Source organism: Myotis myotis, unplaced genomic scaffold, assembly GCF_014108235.1.
Source record: "Myotis myotis isolate mMyoMyo1 unplaced genomic scaffold, mMyoMyo1.p scaffold_m19_p_13, whole genome shotgun sequence".
In the NCBI taxonomy this organism is placed as follows: Eukaryota; Metazoa; Chordata; class Mammalia; order Chiroptera; family Vespertilionidae; genus Myotis; species Myotis myotis.
Genome location: NW_023416317.1, coordinates 8,630,299 through 8,650,945, shown reverse-complemented (window position 1 = coordinate 8,650,945; position 20,647 = coordinate 8,630,299). Strand labels below are relative to the sequence as shown.

At 41.0% G+C, this 20,647-nt stretch overlaps 1 protein-coding gene across 1 annotated transcript in view; it reads right to left on the bottom strand.

Annotated features, from left to right (window-relative positions):
• LOC118668574 (cadherin-related family member 3-like) overlaps positions 1 to 20,647 on the bottom strand; it is a 59,030-nt gene that overhangs the window by 32,687 nt on the left and 5,696 nt on the right. The window contains exons 2-4 of the mRNA XM_036333797.1: positions 20,206 to 20,402; positions 15,711 to 15,921; positions 13,817 to 13,905 (exon numbers count right to left, since the gene is read on the bottom strand). Coding sequence (XP_036189690.1) covers positions 13,817 to 13,905; positions 15,711 to 15,921; positions 20,206 to 20,402 — 497 coding nt within the window. The remainder of the gene's footprint in view (positions 1 to 13,816; positions 13,906 to 15,710; positions 15,922 to 20,205; positions 20,403 to 20,647) is intronic.

Below are 20,647 nucleotides of genomic sequence, written 5' to 3'. Positions count from 1 at the left end.
TGTGCCATATCTCTGTAAGATAATAGCCTTTACCTATGAAAAACATTGTTGGGATGTATATACATTTGCAATTTGCCTCTCTTGAGGGCAGCATATCCATGCTTTCTCCTCCTCCCCCAAATTTTTAAGGCAAAAAAGTAATTAGTTATTGTGTGATTGTTCAGTGCTATTGCTTGTGACAAGGTGCTTTTGCAATAGCATGACTATGGGCTACAGTATGTTACAAACTTGCACGCCATCTGCTGGAGGATGGTACAAGTTGTGCAAATATGAAGTAAATACTCCCCAAGATGTTTATTTAAAATGTGACTAGGTTTTCTCTAAACATCTGTCTTTTGTGTGAAGAGTTACAGATTATTTTCTAGGTAATTAAAGCTTTTCTTAAAATCAGTTTTTTTTCCAATTATATCATGTTTCAAACAAAATTGCTCTTTTGCTTGAATAACCCAGATAATTGCCTCAGTTCTCAAATTCATTTGGTTAGTACATGCCTAAACTGTATGGTATTTCTCCACATACCAGAATTGCCCAGAATGTGACAGTATGTGATTTAAACTTTTCCCCTCTTTATCGTGATGTCACAAGAGATAAAATTTTAAAGTGATGTTAGGGTTGAAAACCAAGCCATGGGGGGCGACTCAGAAATAAATCTGTGGATAAATACCCAAAAGTGATTGTAGTTCTGTTTTTAATTTTTAAAGAACCTCCATACTATTTTCCATAGCAGCTGCACCATTATACATCCCTATCAACAATGCACAAGGTTTCCAATTTCTCTACATCCGTGCTGTCTTTTTGTTGTGTTGGGTTTTTTTGTTTGTGTATGTGTGTTTTTATAATAGCTATCCTGACAAGTGTGAGGCGATATCTATTGCAGTTTTGATTTGCATTACCCTGATAATAGTGACGTTGAGTCTGTGTCCATAAACCTTTAGGTCATTGGCATGTCCTCTTTGGAGAAATATCTATTCAAGTCCTTAGTGCATTTTTTAATCGGGTTATTAGGTTTTTTGCTATTGAGTTGTAGGAGTTCCTTATATAGAGTAACCTCTTATCAATAGCTGATGGTTTACTAATATTTTCTACTATTCTGTAGGTTGCCTTTTTACTATATTGATTGTTTCTTTTGCTACACAGAAGATTTTTAGTTTGATGTAGTTCCACTTGTCTATTTTTTTCTTTTGTAGCCTATACTTTTGGTATCATATCCATGAAATTAAAGATCAATGTCATGAAGCTTTTCCCCTATGTTTTCTCTTAGGAGTTTTACAGTTTCAGATCTTCCATTTAGGTATTTAACCCATTCTGAGTTGGTTTTTATGTATAGCGTAAGATAAGGGTCCAGTTTCATTCTTTTGCATGTGAATATCCAATTTTCCAGCCCCATTTATTCAACAGGCTGTTCTTCCCCATCATGTATTCTTGATACCCTTGTCAAAGATCAGTTGACTATATATTTGTGGATGTATTTATGCGCTTTGTAGTCTACTCTGTTGGTCTATGTTTCTGTTTTTATCCCAGTACCATATTGTTTTTAGTTTCTTTGTAATGAATTTTGAAATCAGGAAGTGTGATGCTTCCAGCTTTGTTTTTTCTCTCTCAAGATTGTTTTTGGCTATCCGTGGCCTATTGTGGTTTCATATGAATTTTAGAATTATTTTTTCTATTTTTGTTTTTAAAAATGCCATTGGGGCCTGGCTAGTGTGGCTCGGTGGTTGAGCATTGATATATGAACCTGTTCCATTCCCGATCAGGGTACATGCCAGGGTTGTAGGCTCGACCCCGAGTAGGGGGCGTGCAGGAGGCAGCCAATCAATGATTCTTTCTCATCATTGATGTTTCTATCTCTCCCTTCCTCTTTGAAAAAAATAAAAATATTTTTAAATGCCATTGGATTTTGATAGAGATTGCATTGAATCTGTGGAATTGAAATCATGATCTTGAAAAGACATTAGCCCTCCCAAATCACAGCATTATTCACATTAGCCAAATGTAGAAACAATCTAGATGCCCCTCAACAGATAAATAAGATCCGTATACTGTATACATACAATGGACGATTAAGCTTTAGAATGAAGGAAATCCTGCAATATGTAACAAAATGGAAGAAGCTTAAGGGTATAGACTAGGTGAAATAAGCCAGTCACTAAAGGACAAATCCTGCATTTAGTCCAGACGGGAATCTAAGAGTCAAACTCATAGATGCAGAGTGCGAAACGGTGGTTGCAGGGGCAGGCAGGAGGGGAGATGGGGAGTTGCTACTCAATGGGTTTAAAGCTTCACTAACAGGGGATGAGTAAGTCCTGGAGATCTGCTGTACAAGCTGGTGCTTAGAGCTAAGTGAAATGTACACCTAACAATATGTTAAGAGGGCAGATCTCATGGTAAGTGTTCTTGCCCCAATGAAATTTAAATTTAAAAAATGAAATGAGCCGAAACCGGTTTGGCTCAGTGGATAGAGCGTCGGCCTGCGGACTGAAGGGTCCCAGGTTCAATTCCGGTCAAGGGCATGTACCTGGGTTGTGGGCACATCCCCAGTAGGAGATGTGCAGGAGGCAGCTGATCGATGTTTCTCTCTCATCGATGTTTCTAACTCTCTATCTCTCTCCCTTCCTCTCTGTAAAAAAATCAATAAAATATATTTAAAAAATAAATAAAATAAAATAAAATAAAAATAAATAAATAAATTTAGCACTGCAATAGCTTTAAAAAAAAAAATGAAATGAATCATTAAGTTATCCTGCAAACATTCCCTGAGTCTTCCCTGGATCCAGGATAAGACACTGCCTGTTTATGGGAAGGAAATACAGAGATGCAGATAATACAATTTTATATCAATATGTCAACGCTATGCAAAACCAATTAGGTAGAAGTAAATCATTCCCTTGCTGTGTTAACTGACATTAAGCAACCCCCCCCAAAAAAAAAAAAAAGTTAGTTTTCCTACTAGGTACAAAAAGTTTTCCTTTTAGAAACTTTGGGCAAAGATTTATGGAGGTAGTGAAGTGATGTTAATTTCTGATTAGCTTTTCAAATATTAGTTTTTCAAATATGAACAGGACATTCTTGTTTTGTCTTGTTGGATGTTCAATACAGCTGTTGACTTTGAACAGGATAATAATTGCTGAATCTTCATTTTCCTTCTGTAAATGGACTCAAATTATGAATTCCTGCATAATGGCTTCTGGGAAGGTTACCTCTCCCAAATTTTGGACACTCACCCCAGCAGGTTAAAGGGAGTCACACAGAGCTCTTCCTGCTCCGAATAAGATGGCCACCCTCATACTCTCCTCCACAACATCGATTACATCAATGCTATAATTTCCTAAGAGACCCGTCTCAAGCAGGAGTTGGTTATAATAAGTGGGGGTTACCCCATCTGCCCCCCCTAAGGGGCCCTAGGACATGTTCCGTCATAGTTCACATACTCAGTCATGCCAAGGAGTTCAGTCCTCATCACCCGACAATTACTCATCCCACCTGATACCCCAAACCCTCCCAATGTGCCTCAAGAACTCGTCTCTCCTCAAACTCCCTGTAGTCTCCACCCCTCCTCTGAATGTTCTCTTGGTCTTTCACATTTATCGGGGCAATTCAGTCTCCCTCTCTTGAGGGCAGCAGATCCCCACTTTCTCTTCCTCCCCCAGATCTCCAACATTCCCCAGGTCTCTTCCCTCTCCCCACCCTCTGCTGCTAGGCTTGTTTTCTATTTCACAGAGAAAAGTAGAAGCAATACCAAAAAACCATTGATTACCATTTTAGAAATGAAAAACTGCTTCCTCATAGAACTTCTTATGTCCTTCCCTGCTTCATTTGGCTCCATGATACTTGGAGCATGTGATACATGGAAATATATAGTCTGTCTCCTACCCCTAACGTGTCAGCTCCATGAGGGCAGGGATTCTGCCCGTTTCCTTCACCCCTAAAGCCTCACTTCCTAAAACACTGCCTGGCACCAGGACAGGCCCCCTCATGCACGGTTTAGCTTCTTGTGGCTTCAGTTTCCATGGTCCAAAAATAGTAAGTGGAAAATTCTGGAAATAAAAAATGCATAAGTTTTAAATTGTGCACCATTCTGAGCCACATGAGGAAATCTCTACCGTCTCTCATGAATCATCCCTTTTTCCAGCGTCTCCAGTTGTAGATCCTTCCTACCCATTCGTCACAGCAGCCCCCTTGGCTATCAGATGCTTGGGGTGTTTGTGTTCAAGTCACCCTTATTTTACTTCACCCCAAATTCTAGAGTTGTGATGCTGACAATTCGGATATGGCAAAGAGAGCCTTAAAGTGATTCCTTTAAGTGAAAAGGTAAGTACAGTACAATATAATATTTCGAAAGAGTTAATGTTTATATAACTTTTATTATAGTCCGTTATTATAGTTATTTTATTTTACTATTAGTTATTGTTGCTAATCTCTTATGTAAACATAATCATAGTAACGTATGTATAGGAAAGAACAAGGTATATATAGGGTTCAGTACTATCCGTGGTTTTGGCATCCAACTGATAAGGGGTGATTACTGTAAGTGCTCAGTAAATAACTATTAGATGGACAAGAGAATAAAAAAGCAACTACTAATTCTACTAATCTTTTTGCCTATGTCCCCTTATGCCCTGTATTCCTCCCTGTTCCTATAGATGAAAAATTGAGCTTCTAACGTCAGGTTCTCTGCCCCCCGCCCTCCCATACCATCCCCCATTGCCTACTCAAGACCATCACTCCAGCAATTGTTGCCAGTATCTCTCGCATTATTAATTTCTTCCTCTCTACTGGATTATTACTACCAACATACAACATGCTATAGTATTTCTCATCATTCAGAAATAAAAATTTCCCTTGACTTTACATATTCCTCAAGATACTCCAATCTCTCTGCTGTGCTTTTTAAGAAAACACTTTGAAGTCACCAATGCTCGCTGTTCCTGTTTTCCTTACCTCTGATTCTCTTGGAGCTTCTTCAGTCAGACCTGACTCTCACTGCTCCACTGAACTACTCCACTTACCAAGGTCACTCAAGATCTCCATTTACTCATTCACTGAGTCGTGCTATGTGACAGACTCATACCTGAGTTCTAGCAATTAACATATTGCTAGCTTCCATGATCAGCCATCTCACCTCCCAGCAGCACTCGGCCAATCCCCTCTTGAAATACATCTTCTTGGGCTTTTGGGAGACACTCTACTTTCCTGATTTTCCTTTTTCCTTACTGTTCCTACTCAGTTTTATTTTCTCAATCCTCTTCCTCTTTCTAACTTCCAAATATTGGGGCACCTCCAGGCTCAGTCCTTGAACTTTTTCTCTTCTCTCTTACATCCACACTTACTCCCTAGGTCATCTCGTTTCATTCTGAACACTAAATACTAAGTATTAGGTGGTAACTCCCAAATTGCTGCTCTAGCCCCCATGTCTTTGCTGAGCTCTAAAGTTATAATCAAGCTGCCTACTCTTCCTGTGTCTACCTGCTTCCCAACCTCAACATGTCTGAAGCGAATCACTTGATTTTCCTCCTCAACCCATCCTCTTCAAGAGTAGCTCCAGCCAAGAAACCTAGAAGCTTGGATTTCCCTCTTTCCTTTACACCCTACGTCCAGTTTGTCTACAAGTCTGCCAACATTACCTTTAAGATGTATGCAAATTGCCTTGTTTATCAGTGAAGGGTACTGTGTTTATAACCTGCTTTGAAATCCTATACAATAAAAGGCTAATATGCAAATTGACCAAACAGTGGACTGACCCATCGCTGTGACACCCACTGACCACCAGGGGGCAAACACTCAACGCAGGAGCTGCCCCCTGGTGGTCAGTGAGCTCCTACAGGGGGAGCACCGCTCAGCCAGAAGCTGGGCTCATGGCTGGCAAGCGCAGCGCCAGAGCTAAGGACCCCCGAGGTGTCCCGGACTGCAAGAGGGCACAGGCCAGGCTGACGGGCCCCCTCTGCCCCCAGTACATGAATGTCATGCACCAGGCCTCTAGTATATAAATAAAATAGGAGTGATTGATGGATGAATAGAAGACTGGGTAGCTGAGCGATAAAAAAAGACATGGTAAAATATTAACTATAGAACTTAGTGATGGATATATGGGTGCTCATTCAATTTTCAGCTCTTTCAAATTTTCTATATGTTTGAAATTTTTCACAATAAAATGTTGAAGAGATAAATTTTAATGATTTCTCACCATCCCAAGTGCCATCATCCTAGGTCAAGCCTCCATCATCTTTCACCTGAACTATTGCAGTCATCTCTAAATGGCCTGTTTCCAAGCTTGCCTCTCTATAGTCAATTTTTTTCACACAAAAGCCAGCATGATCTTTTAAACTATAAATAATATCATTTGTTCCTTTACCCAAAAACTTCCAAGAAAATTCCACATTAATCGAAATAAAATGCAGCCTCTAATACTCTTTAGAAGGACTTTGGTTGCAGGCAATATTTTCATCATCATCTTCCTACGTCTCTTTCTCACTCTGCCTTTCAGTTACATATGTTTCTTTGTAGTTCATTAAATATGCTAAGCCTGTTTCTGCCTCAGGCCTTTGTACTTACTGCTGTCTTTTTCTGAAATATCTTACCCCAGGACATATGCTTAGTTCCCTCCCTTACTTCATTCAGGTCTCTCAACAAACGTTGCCTTCACAGAGAGGCCCTTTCTAACCTTCCTATCCAAAAGAGGCAGCACTGCCCCTTCTCCTCATCATTCTCTTCCCCTTTGCCCTACTTTATAATTACCTTTTCCACACCCCCTACTATCTGACATTATATCATTTATTTGGAGCTTTGTTTCTTGTCAATTTATTCACTAGACGGTAAGCTCCAGGAATTTACATGCCATATGCAGTGTTTCTTCTCAGCACCGAGAACAGAGTAATCACTGAAGAACTATTCACACAAGGTATGAACTGAGGCCTTAGAACAGCTCTAACTCCTCTGCAGTTAATATGGTTTTTAAGTATTTGAAAATTTTATAAATGCCAAAACATTTTAAGCTATTTTCTTGGAATATGTTTTATTTATGGTCTTTCCCATTGGTTTTAAGTCTTATTTATTAAGCACTTTATAGACACCAGTTTACTGTTGTGAACAAGACAGACCCAATTCCTCTTTAATGGAGCTTACAGTTTTAGGAGAGAGGCATTATTTTTTAATGATGACAAAGTATGATTAGTGTTATAAAAAGGCAGACTAACCAAAGAACATATATGCATGCATGCGTGGACACAGACAATAATGTGGTGAAGGACTGGTGGGGGAGGAGCTCAGTAACGGGAGGAATAAAGGGAGAAATGAGGGACATCTGTAATACTGCCAACAATTTTTAAAAAATTATTCTTTGCCAGCCATAGCCTGTCTGGCTCAGTGTAGTCCCAGGTTCTATTCTGGTCAAGAGCACATAGCTCGGTTGCAGGCTCCTCCCTGGCCTGGGCCCTGGTCAGGGCTCCTGCAGGAGGCAACCAATCGATGTGTTTTTCACATCAGTATTCCTCTCTGTCTTTTTCTCTCTCTCTACTCTCTCTAAAAATCAATGGAAAAATATCCTTGGGTAAGGATTTTAAAAATAATAAATAAATAAACAAACAAACAGTTTTCATAAAATTTTTCCTAATATTAAAAAGAATATATTTATTTGCCAAACAATAACCCACACTAAAAGTTAATTGTTGTGAACCATTACTATTTCTATAAATGTTTTCAATGGAATATAGTTTTAATATTGACCAATATGGACAAAATTAAAAGGGAATTTTCAGATTATAAATAGGCTCTGTCTACACTGAATAAAGTTAAGGAAGATTGGCAAGTTTTGATAGGCTGATTCAATACAGTTTTGTTATAGTGAGCAGCATTTGGTTTTAGACTGTAAAGCATCTATTCAGGCACCTCTCATAGCAGCTCATTGCTGAATCAATCTCCCTCATTCTCAGTCCCTATGAGTTTGCAGCCCAACCCCCTTCCACCTAAAATTCCAGGCCGGCATGTGACCTAGGCCTAAGCCAATCAGTGCGTTATTTCTGCCTTGTCACAACCATTGGTTAAGGGCTAGCACGTGAAGCAATCAGAGCCATGAAGACTCCCTGAACTCAAGGAGGGAGCTTCAGACGCTCTCGAACTAGTAGGCTGCAGGGACTCAGATTCCTGCCCCCACGTGTTACCAAATGGAAGGCAGGAAAGATGAAGCTCTCGAGTCCCATAGTGAACTGCTTTTATCATGCCCTGCTGCATCACATGAAGCCAGAATTCAGCTCTGCTGGAAGCACAGACTTCTCAGCTACTGCAGGCAAAAACCTCACGTGAGTCAAGTTCTCTCTCAGCTGCAGCCACAAGGATTCTAATATACTTTCAGAGTGATGAAGGCTTACAAAAGGAAGAACCAGATTTAGATGTGTTAATTCTGTCTGCAAAACATGTATAGGAATGACATGACTTAATGCTTTCAACCACTGAATACATTTTACCTATTTGATGTGTTTCCCCCCTCACAGGAAACTTATGAAAACTGAAAATGTAGATGCTATTCAAAGGACAACGTGGGCCTTTTCTCCAAAATGATTATACTTAAAAACAATCCATTAAAATCAGAATTGGCACCCTAGATTATAAAGCAAAATTCACATATTCTGGTTCTTAACTCAATAGACTCATTGTTTTTTCCCTTTAATGTTTGTTTTACAGCTGAGTTATAAAATAGGAGTATATAATTAAAATCCTCAGATTCATAATTATAAGCTCTAATGCAGTGTAATTGTTGAGTCATTTGATGATTCCACCACTAATTATGACTCTTAGAAATTCCAAATATCACTTTATCATAAAATGTGATCATAGTCAGCCTTCACTCAATATACTGGACTGAATGAAAAATAATGTTTATTTCCATATATAGTCTGTGGCCTACATTCATTCTTTGCACTTATTTTATCAAAGAGGGAAAAATAATGAAGCCATAGGAATAGTTTTCTATTTGTCACTAAATGGTATATCTTTTTATCTTTCACAAGGGCTACCATAAATCTTTCATAAATTATTCTTTATTAGGCTTTTTACAAATCTTTCCAAGTTATTAGGATGCTGGTTTAGGTGATTATTTCCTTAGCCCATGATATAGTTCCCAAAAGAAAAGAAAAGTTTACTAATGAAATGACAATATATATCTAAGATCCATATGCTAAGACTTGTCATTAACTTTGGGATACCTTGAATGAGATAGTTTACCTTGAAATGGAGATATTAAACCTTATTTCATGAAAATATGCTGATTCCATCCCAATTTCATTCTTCCTAACCTCCACTTCATTCTCATCCCTGTCCACTGTTTCCTCATGTTGTCCTCAGAGCCTGGGTTTATTTTCACAAGGTCCTAATTAACTGGCTTGATAGACACAATAAGGCATAACGTGCTATTTGAAAGAGAACTTACATGTTTACTTCACCATTAAGAGAGGGAAAGACAAAATACATGTTGAGTAAGATGACTCTCTGCCCCACTCGTTCATGACAGCAGAATCTACATGGCCTCAAGAAGTAGGGTTCTTAAAGCAGAATGGAATTGAGATAATGTGTTTAGAATTCCAAAACTAACTTCCAATGTAATAAACAGTAGGGAAAGACACATGCTACCCCTTCACTACCAGTACTCCCACCACCACTGAGCCAGAAGGCTGAAGAGAGCACACTGGCAGCGGTGGGTGAGGGTTGTGATACGGGTGGGGTCTGACAAGGAGAGTAGGGGCAGAGCTGAGACCCAGGGGAGCATCAGGACTGCTGTGAGGAGGAGTCAGGTCAGCCTCCAGTCGCTGGGGGATCTCCTTACACAGTGAGAGAGGAGGTGGGTGTTCTCCCTGCAGCTATTTTTCAACCAGCCCATTGCTGACTTGCCTGTTTGGGGAAGTCTCTAGCTGACCACTCCCCACTTTTTGTTTGAGATTAATATAGCCACTCTAGCTTTTCTTGGACTGGTGCTATCAAGGTATATCTTTATCCATCCATTCACTTTGAAACTTTTTGAGTTTTATATTAAAGTAGGTTTCTTGCAGAGAAGGTACAGCTGGGCCTTTTTCTAATTCAGTCTGACAGTCTTTGTCTTTGAATTGGTGCCTTTAAACCATTTCCATTTGGATTAGCTGAATTAATACCTACCGTGTTTGTAACTGTTTTCTATTGATTACATTTGTCCTTTGAGTTTTTCTCCTTCTTTGTTTTAACTGATTATTTTATATGATTCCATTTAAGCATATCAATTTCACTTCATTTTTAAATATTTTTAATTATTGCCTCAGAGTTTCCAGTACACATTTTTTCAACATACATTTTAATTAATCTAAGTGTAGCTTTATACATAATATAGGTATCTTATAACAGAGTATTTCTAATTCCTCTCTCCTGTCACTTATGATATTGCTGTCATTCATTTCATTTATCAATATGCTATAATCTTCTAACATACTGTTACTATTAAAGTTATCTTTTAGATAAATTAAAAATTTTATTTGCCCTTCATTTATTTTTTCTCTCATGCTCTTCCTTTCTTTATGCAGATTTGAGTTTCTGACCTATATGATTTTCTTGCTGATGAACTTCCTTTAACATTTCTTCTGATCAGGTATGCTAGTAATAAATTTCTTCAATTTTTGCTTGTCTGAGAAAGTATTTCTCTTTTGCTTTTGAAGGATAATTTCAATGGATACAGGTTTCTTGGTTGAATTTTTTTTTCTTTCAACACTTTCAATATTTCATTCCACTATCTTCTTGCTTGTATGGCTTCTATTGACAAGTCTGCGTAATTTCTTATCCCCATTTCTCTATAAGTAAGGTGTTTGGTTTTTTCCCCTATGACTTCTCTCAAGATTTGGGGAAATGGGGGAGTTCTGAATCTTGAATATGATTTGTCTAGGGCTGTGTGTGTGTGTCTGTGTGTGTGTCCCAAGTGAGATAAGGCTCAAGAAGACTTCTTTTCCCTGAAGAGTAGGCCTTTGTTATGGAAAAGGTTTTGGGGTTCATTTCACAATGAATCTTTTCTCCTCTCTCTTTCTGAGACACAAGGTGATTCTTCCTGGATCTTCATTATAAGAACCTGATGTAATTCTTGGTGGTACAAACCTATGAAAAGTGTAAGTCCCCCTGAGATTGTGCACCCAGAAATTTCTCACTCTCATACTAGTCCATACTCAGCCTCTGGCATTTCATCAAAACAACCATGTAAGTCTTCATACAAGTTATAGATCTGATAGTTCCTGCTTCAAGGAAGCAAAACTTCCTATGGCTCTCTGGATTCAACTGTCCCTCCAGATTTTGGAGTCCTGGTTTGCTGTGATATGTCCAAGAAAATTGATTTTTAGTTCATTCATAATGAGAGGTGCCACTTTTTCCCATATCTCAGAACACCCCCTTAACTAGAGGGTCAGGGATCTTAAAATATGTGCAGTAGCAATGGTGGTACAGCATGAAAAGTCTTAGTCCTGGAACTTACGTGGGGTCTAGATATGGATGAAATCCAGTCTTATTACATAAATTGCTATAGATCAGATCCTCACCTCACATTTCATCTTTCATCATTATAACAACCCCAGAGATAGGTCACATTATAGCAATCTTCCAATGGGATCTAATATAATCTTTCTACTCTGTGAAATGCTAGTTAGTCATTATGTAAAACACTAACAGGAGTTAAATTTTATTTAAAAGTGCCCTGGAAAAAATAATTTTTAAAATATGATTAAATAAACATCTCTCTATTAGAGAAGTCCTCAGGGCATTTAACACGTGCATTTTTAATTTAGAGGAGATGTGGAGACATTATTTCCCGAAATCATTTGATCACAGGATCTTTTATTTTTCTCATGGAGTTTATGTTTTGTGGAAGCAATTTGAGATTATTGGTATGATGGGAAACATACAGGGTTTAGAGCAAAATGGATTTGAATTACAACTCCACTACTTACTCTTTTGGCAAATTACTTGAGCTCTATTTGCCTAAATATTCCTCATCTATAAATTAAAGACATAATACTCTAGCTTATTGATCCATTCATTAATATCAGAGTAGACAATAGCATCTACTTCAGGAATTAAATGGGGATTCAATTATATAAAGTATATTCCTGTCACATGATAAACAGTTAACAGTTATTAATTGCACTATTTGTGTCATACATCAGACTCCAAACAGTGCTGAGCTCTTGCCCAGATTAGAACAAGTTTTTCTTCGAATCAATATGAAGACTCAAACAAACGAAGATGATTGCCCCATCATGAGTGCTTGAATAACACATGAGGTCTGATCTACTGTGTCAGAAGAATGTGTATAGGAGTATGTCTAAATGTAAGTTTCCATAGCCTATGCCAACTCTAAAATGTCATTCCACGTTTGGTAAAATTCACAAAGAACACTGCATTCGCCTTCCAAACACGGCCCTGGAAACTTCTCTTCTGAGAAAAGTACAGAGCCAGGGCCAGAGCACTTACTCTACATGGACAGGCATTTGGTAGTCCTTCATTTGAAACAAATTACTTGCATTAATTGGCTATTAAGTCCTTGTAATTGCATGTTAGAGGCATAACTAACCCCTTTTGGGCCATGCTGTGCTTTCCACCCTAGAATGTCAACATGGTGGTGAGCTGCCATGGAGAACACCAAGGAAGCAATATGATACCCGATTCTCTTATGGCTGGAGTTGCTCGGCTCTAGGGTCAGTACTGTAATCTTGAACGTGGTGATTTGGAGCAATATGCGTGATTAGGAGCCTTAATTGCATGTTGTAAAGGAAGCTGTGACCTTTACAGTCCCATTCTGGATGTGGTATTGTTCTACTGGGAGGAGGAGGAGACACGTGGGTGGGGAGGGTTGACAACAGCAGTGGTTTTTGTGTGTAATTACTTGAGTGTATGCAGTGCTTTTAAAAATCATGTGGGCAATGCCCCAAATATTAGTGGCCATCCATTTATTTAAATAAAATTTTGTAAAAGTCGAGTAACCCAGTAGCACTACCAGTAAATTGCAAATGTTGAAAGTATAGATCAACATGTACAATTCTCTAAATTTTGGCCAATTTGGGAAAAGGATACATTAAAAATTAAAAACATAATATTCTTATCTACCACTCCATTAGCTAAAAATGTTACCACTTAATAATGCCAAAACCATTCCATACAGCATCAAAAATTAAGACAGTGATATAAATTTTGTCATTTGTAAGGTATTTTACAGTTTAAAAATGACTTTCAAGTTCAGTATATGTAATATGAGAGAAAGCAATAGGAGAGAAGACAAAGCAGGTAGCCTTTCCCCAACTTTACAGCTGAAACAGGACAGAAATGTTAAATGACTTGCAGCAGAGGAGTTAGGAGTTAAGGCCAAGCCTCTTGCCACAGGTCATCACTTCCTCCCTCCCGTGGTATCATAACTGGAAGACACCCACCCTGAAAACAACTGCATTCCCAGGGCATCATAAAGCCCGAGGACGAGGCCCAACGCTGTGAAATGCAGATTAATTCCGCCAGAAAGCTGCAATGTTTCTCAACAGTGTGTGGTAGCCAGGATCCCCAAGAACAAGAGGAAATGGCTGGGCCTCTTCTGTCAATACCTAAGGACTCGCTGGCCCTGCCTGCACAGGTAGAATGCACTAGAAGGGAAGCAATTACCCAGACAGCCCATCCCTCAATCATTTCACCTAAAATGTCCTGATGTTTGAGGTGAAAGGTATGTTTGGACCCTGAATTGTGGTATAATGTACTGAGTATCCCTGTGGTTTTATATGTGAATGCAGCCACACAGAAAACCACCAGGCGCTGATATTCTCTGCCCCAAGCCATAAATTACCTCCAAAACAGCATCCTCTGGATCCGCGGCTGCTGCTCTGTAAATGACTGTGCCCGGGGCAGTGTCTTCCAGGATATAAATCTCAGTAACTGCCAGAAAATGGGTGATAGATGTTATAAGCCCCAAAGCCCCTCATCCACTCCTGGATTTAAGGTAAAACTGAAGGCACTGTGCTTGCTCAGCACAGACGTTTTCACAGGGTGATTCCCATTAACCATGATAATCATAGCCATATAATAAAAATAGACACCATTTGTCAAGTATCTATCGTGTGTCAGGTAGAGAGCAAAGAGATTTATAAATTTAAACAGTAACCATATTGAACGTTTTCTGATTGCTGAGCAATTGACATCATTGGTATGTTATTATTCCCATTTTACTGAGTTTAGAAAGATTGAGTAACTCACTTAAAGTCACCCAAGTAATCTATATATATAAAAGGCTAATGTGCAAATTGTCCCCTCGGGAATTTGACCGTGCACTGACCACCATGGGGTGGTGCAGAACAAAGAAAGGCCCCAAGGCCGGCAGCCAACAGCTGGAAGGAAGGCCCCAGCTGGCCCTGATCACTGGCCAGGCCTAGGGACCCTACCCATGCACGAATTTCGTGCACAGGGCCTCTAGTATATTAATATTGTCTGATGATTTTATTAATGCCTGTCTTTTCCTCAAGTTTTCCCTCTTTCTATCCATTTTTAAAACTGTGGCAACCACAAACTTGCCCATTTACTGGTCAAACCACTCTCCCTGAGTCAGGAACACTGGGGCACCGGTGCCCTCAGTGCCTGAGGGGATAACCCACCCTGGCAGAAGCTACCACATCATTCTGCCAGGCGGCACGATTTGTGGATAGCAAAGGAGTCCACAGCCTGTTTGGACCACAGCCAACCTGGCATGAGGCTCACTGTTTCAGAAGGCAAAAGAACACAATTTCCCCTTGAATCTATCCTTGAGGAGTTTCTCATCTGCTAGGGAAAGGGATGGAAGAAGGCTAACATTTACTCAGCACCTTCTGCATGCCCATGGTTGGGTGAGCTGCATGGAGTGGAAATTAATACCTGTGTGCCCAATGAGGAACTGAGGCTCAGGCAGGATCCATCGCTCTCTCCAGTGTGTGGCCACCCCAACACCTAAACCTCAAGCGATTGTTTTCAATAGAGAACATGACTCGTCCACATGCAGGTGTTAAACACTTGACTACATAGGAAGTCAGAGAAGAGAAAGACAGAGACAAGAGTGAGAGAAAGATTCACATGAGGCGAAAATCAAATGGAGAGAGAGCGAGAAGCTTCTAACTTAATGATACAGACACACTGTTAATTAAATAATCACACCTATAAAAGAGTAACTAGAGTACATAATAATCAAACAGAAAAATAAAGGTTTTTAAACAATATTTTTTGATTGATTTCAGAGAGGATGGGAGAGGGAGAGAGAGAGATAGAAACATCAATGATGAGAGAGAATCATTGATTGGCCGCCTCCTGCACGCCCTCTACTGGGGATCGAGCCCACACCCCGGGCATGTGCCCTTGACTGGAATTGAAGCTGGGACTCTTCAGTCTGCAGGCCGACGCTCTATCCACTGAGCCACACCAGCGAGGGCAGAAAAATAAAGTTTTTAACACTAAGCAAGTTATTTTTCTTCTCTGAGTCTGTGACCTCATCTATACAATACGAATATGAACAGCCCCCACCTCCAGAGCTATGAGAATTTCATGAACTAACCTGCCTGAGGCCCTCACTCTCAGGACAGCACCTGCCCCACAGTTAGCACCCGGTAGGTGCCAGCCCTTTAGCATTCATTTTGTTAGCATCATTCTCCTTATCTCTCCTATAGCCATCACCCTACGAGAGCATAAAGGACCCAGGACACAGCAGCCATGCCATGGACCCAGTGGACCCTTCTTACCCCAAGAGGAGAGCTCTGTACCTTGGTCTCTCTGAGCAAGGGCTCCCCTGAAGGTGGGCGGCTCGTTCACATCCGCAATCTGGATTAGAATGGTCTGGGATGCCGTCACCCCGTGGCTGTCTTTGGCATAGATTATCAAGGAGTAGAGGGTCACCGTCTCGAAGTCCAGCTTCGGTACTCCAGTGGTGAGTAACTACATTAGACAAAGGAGTGCAGGGTAATGGAGCCGATGACGGCTTTACGAGGGTGCCAGGGGTGGGCAAACTTTTTGACTCGAGGGCCACAATGGGTTCTTAAACTGGACCGGGGGGCCGGAACAAAAGCATGGATGGAGTGTTTGTGTGAACTAATATAAATTCAAAGTAAACATCATTACATAAAAGGGTAGAGTCTTTTTTTTTTTTAGTTTTATTCATTTCAAACGGGCCGGATCCGGCCCACGGGCCGTAGTTTGCCCACAGCTGAAGACAGAGTAGTCTATATCTATAATCCCCAATTCGATTCAGCATTTGTTAAAAAGAGATAAAAATCTTGTGTTTAAAATGTGGAAGCAACATGATCTGATTTATCGAAAAGCTCCATGAACAGAGAATTCCCACCTTTCCATGTTACTCTTCCTAACCCTAACGACAGAGTTTATTGAGTCCCTCTCCCAACTCTCAATTATCAGAAATTATCTTAAGCACTTAACAAACATGTCATTCTCTCCTTTTTAATTGCAAAAAGGATATTATTGGGTGTATTATGCAGATGCAGAAACTAAGGGTGAACAGGTTAAGCAGCTTGTCCAGCTTTTCACAGAAAATGCAGTAGCTCTGACTCCACCTGACTTCAAGCTCATGCTCTTAACCATAAGCCTAAACTGCCTTGCACCTGAAATGGATGAAAACGGAGCCAGGCATTGCTCTCAGTACTTCACCTCATTTAAACACGGAAAAAAGGTTATGAGGGAGATACTATTATTACCACCATTTCACAGATTATAGATTATATAATACAGCTGGCAAAGTCATGCTGTAGGAAGAGGAAGGCCTGGCCCTGACTCCTGCCCCAGGACCTTTGCACTGACCAGCACTATGACTGGTAGTAACACCTGAGTGCTACCCTCCCACAGCCATGAGAAGTCAGTCATGCATGCATATTGGGCAGCTCTCCTTCCCTGGACACTTAACACAGAATGGACACTTTATCTCTTTGGTTCACAGAGCAAAGGCTATTCTCATCCTCATGATACCATCAGTGAGGACACAGAGGCTCAGAAGTTAGAAGCCCGAGTCATACAGCTCACACGTGACAGAGCTGACATTTAAAGCCAGGTCACCCTGACTCTAAAGTTTTTTTTCTTCTCATCCCACCCTGATGCTTTGATGCGTTAATTTAATACTATAGCCTGATTTGAAGATGTATGGGATTTCGAGCTGTGATAAAGGACTTTCTTGCCCCAGGAGCCTAGGGCAGACCCTCCTGCTGGGGTTCCCTTTGCCCTGGGAGCCCCTGGGGGCAGCACCTGTCCTCCTTGCTCCCTGGCACTTTATACAATACTAAGCTTTTCAACAAATGCTTACTGAATTTTTAAAAACACAAATGCTTATTCTTTACACTTGGCAGAGGAAGAAGGCAGGAAGGTGGTTGAAGTGCCCCTCTGGGTGGTTACCCCCATCCAGGAAAAGTGCTCGCATGCAGGGTACCTTGAATTCCTCTTCTGTCCCGCCAGTGCCCGCCATTTATGCTGCCCAGTGACAGGTAGCAATTTGGTGATTACATAACCGGAGCACGCCGTGGCTCATCTCCATGAGAGTTTGATTTATCTATGTAATCAGCTCACTGCGAGCTCTGCTGTTGTTTCTCCAGCAGATTAGCTTGGCTCTGGCAATTTTTTTTTTTTACAGTCTTCCCAGTAGCCCCTCCTAAGCTCAGCTTTTTGCAAACTGAATAAGCCTATATCCTGCGAGGGAAGAAGTTCAAGAAAGGATAATAATATGCTAAACCTCAAATAGAACAGAGTATGCCCTTTTACACTGGAATGCTGTGGAGACAAATATCCGCTCATTGCGTTCTGCCTTTATCTGCAGATTTTTTTCCATGATAGAAAACTTTCATATTTGAACTGTTTCTAAAGCTCTCTAGAGCCGGTCTATGATACAGTTATTACAATGTGACTTTCTTATAGCTTTATTGTCTGTAGTTTGACAATAGTGCCGAATATTGAGGTATAAGTATATGTATTAGGTAACTGCTGCTCTGTGTTCATTCCTTTTTATGGGCCAAGCACTGAGGTGGCGCTTGGCACGCATTACCTGACAGGACCTACCTAGCAAGCCCTGAGTGAAGTCTTGTTATTATTAATCTCTTTGTACAGAAAAACAGAAACAAAGAACACCCAAGCACAGAAAAGTCAAGTAACTTACCCAAGGTCACCTTGCTGCTAGTTGGAGGAGTTGTGGTTTAGCGCTAGGCTTGTCAGCCCCTAAAACCTGTGCTGAGAACAGCTAGGATTTACTACCTTACAGGAAAAAACAAAGCTACACTAAAGAAAATCAATACGCTTAACTATTGAACACTCTTTGCTGACATTTTGCTGTTTAGACTCATTTGAAAATCTGATAAGTGCATGCACAGCATTTTGTACTTCACTGAAGTCGGAAGCGAATTTAAAATCTGACCATCCCAAGGTTTGGCCAGGGCACTCAGCAACCTCCTACTGGACAGGTTCTGCCCCTCACAGCAGCCAACGTGGGCCCCATAACATGTAAGCAAATCATCTCTTTTTTTCCACAAAACTCCCCAATGGTTCTTAGATGTAGTGGCAGATTGCATGTCCCCAATCCTTTAGCCTTTCCTATAACATGTCCTTTCCCGTGTGACTTTGCAATTCCCCCCCCTCAGAGCATTATGTGTATCTCCACCCCATGGCATGGACACATGACTGGAACAGAGAGGGTAGGTCATTTGCCCAAAGCGATAAATACAAAACAGGATCTGAATCCAGGTAGTCTGACTCCAGAGTCCCTGGCTCTTAACCACTTTCATACTGCGTTTCGTGATGCACTACGATTGGTCACTTAGGCATCTGTCCTCCCTACCAGTTTCTGAATCTCTTAAAACCAGGAGCCAGTTCTGATCCCCTACGTAAGACTCTTTGCTCCTAAGGACTTCATTGCTCAGAGCACGGCAAGCAGCATGAGCTTCACGCTCATCTGGTCCCCTTGCTCCAGGGTCCCATGGGAGGATGCAGAGGGTCCGGGTGGATGCTGCGCCTGCAGCAGGCTCGCATCATATTTGAGGAACCCTTAGCTTAGGAAACCCAAATCATGAGCAGTAAGCCTGCCTGAACTTTACCTCGGGGGGTAATTAGCTTTATTATACCGGATGGTAAACGGAACTTCCTAACAAGGCTTATAGCCCTGCGGGCTCTGCCTCCCAACTCCTTCACAGCCTAATCCGGGGTGGGCAAACTTTTTGACTGGAGGGCCACAATGGGTTCTTAAACTGGACCGGAAGGCCGGAACAAAAGCATGGATGGAGTGTTTGTGTGAACTAATATAAATTCAAAGTAAACATCATTACATAGCCGAAACTGGTTTGGCTCCGTGGATAGAGCATCAGCCTGGGGACTGAAAGGTCCCAGGTTCGATTCCGGTCAAGGGCATGTACCTGGATTGCGGGCACATCCCCAGTAGGAGATGTGCAGGAGGCAGCTGATCGATGTTTCTCTTTCATCGATGTTTCTAACTCTCTCTCTCTCCCTTCCTCTCTGTAAAAAAATCAATAAAATATATTTTTTTAAAAATCATTACATAAAAGGGTACGGTCTTTTTTTTTTTTTTTTTTTTTTTTAGTTTTATTCATTTCAAATGGGCCGGATCCGGCCTGCGGGCCGTAGTTTGCCCACAGCTGGCCTAATCTCTCACCACACTCCCCCATCAGCTCCGGCCACTTTGGCCTCCTCTTGGTCTCATCACCTCACGACACTCCTTGCCACAGGGCCTTTGCACATGCTCGGCCTGGAGTTCTCTCTGTCTCTCTCTTCATCTATTTAATTCCTATTCATTCTGAAGAGTGCTTATCATGTAGCTCTTAGGAAAGTCTGATAGGTCCAGTGTCCCCCTTAGGTGCATTCACAGACCTGCAGGCCTGTCCTTCACGGCTCTTATCACACTCACACTTTTATACTTGTGTGAGTGCTCCATTTATTAGTAGAGCTCCCTGTGAACCAGTGAAAGCCATGAGGGTGAGGACGGAGTTCCACCAAGAGAGCCCCAGGGCCTTGCCCTGTGTCCGAGGAGGTCCTCAATAGATCTCTGTGACATAAATGCATCTTGATATCCTCAAGAATTTTTAGAGGGTCTGGAACATCCTGGGTCCCAATGAGTGGGAGCTAAACAATATGAGTAGAAGGTAAGAAGGGCAAGGACGGCAGTTTCATTTTAGAACCCTTGTGGTACCAAGTGATGATACTGTTTGCCTCGATACTTACTTCCCACTGATGTGTGGATCGACGAGACAGCACGAATGGATGGACTACAGGGTCGGCATTAATGATAACAGGATCTCCAATCAGAGAAGCGGGAGGTGAGACAGACACAGTGATTATGGCAACCCGTGTATGTTCAGAGACATTCTCCAGAACAGGGCTGCCATTTTCGATGACAAAATCTGGAAAAGCTAGAACATCTTCAAGGAAAAATAAAATGTTACTTTTATAGGGGTTTTTGCAATGCTTCCCGACCTCTTTCATATTTTAAAACCACAAAGAAAACGTACAATAAATACTTACAGTTCCTTTTTTATTACAAGTCATAAAATCAGCAGAGGAGGCTTACCAGTAGTAGGATCAATAAAAACTGTGAAGTATCTGAGGCCTTACCCTAATCTCCAGCTAACAGGTTAGGCCGCCCAGTTTAACGGATGCTGTCAGG